General features: G+C 58.3%; 1 protein-coding gene across 1 annotated transcript in view; it reads left to right on the top strand.

Moving 5' to 3' along the window:
* Nucleotides 1-159: 159 nt before the first annotated feature.
* The window catches only part of LOC104163217 (paired box protein Pax-9-like), a gene marked incomplete at both ends in the record, with an annotated part of 562 nt that continues 390 nt past the window's right edge, over nucleotides 160-331 (top strand). The window contains one exon of the mRNA XM_009702138.1: nucleotides 160-326. Coding sequence (XP_009700440.1) covers nucleotides 160-326 — 167 coding nt within the window. The remainder of the gene's footprint in view (nucleotides 327-331) is intronic.

The following is a 331-nucleotide window of genomic DNA, read 5'->3' as shown; positions in this document are numbered from 1 at the left end:
TTCAATTTCGAGGTCAACCCGCTATTATAAAGAAGCGTGCGTGGAGTGAGCGGGGGGTCCCCGGGTTGTGACATCTGCCTTGTGATGAGGAACAGCTCAGACGCCCCCTTCTGAGCCCTTCGCCGTGTCCGACGGGTGTGTTTGTGCATTTGCTTGCAGAACCTGCCTTCGGGGAAGTGAATCAGCTCGGCGGGGTGTTTGTCAACGGGAGACCCCTGCCCAATGCCATCAGGCTGCGGATTGTGGAACTGGCGCAACTGGGTATCAGACCGTGTGACATCAGCCGGCAGCTCCGCGTTTCCCACGGTTGTGTCAGCAAAATCCTGGCTCG

This window comes from Cariama cristata, unplaced genomic scaffold (genome assembly GCF_000690535.1).
Source record: "Cariama cristata isolate BGI_N322 unplaced genomic scaffold, ASM69053v1 scaffold22666, whole genome shotgun sequence".
Classification (NCBI taxonomy): Eukaryota; Metazoa; Chordata; class Aves; order Cariamiformes; family Cariamidae; genus Cariama; species Cariama cristata.
The sequence above is the reverse complement of the archived record's forward strand: the minus strand, read 5'-3'. Positions and strand labels throughout refer to the sequence as shown.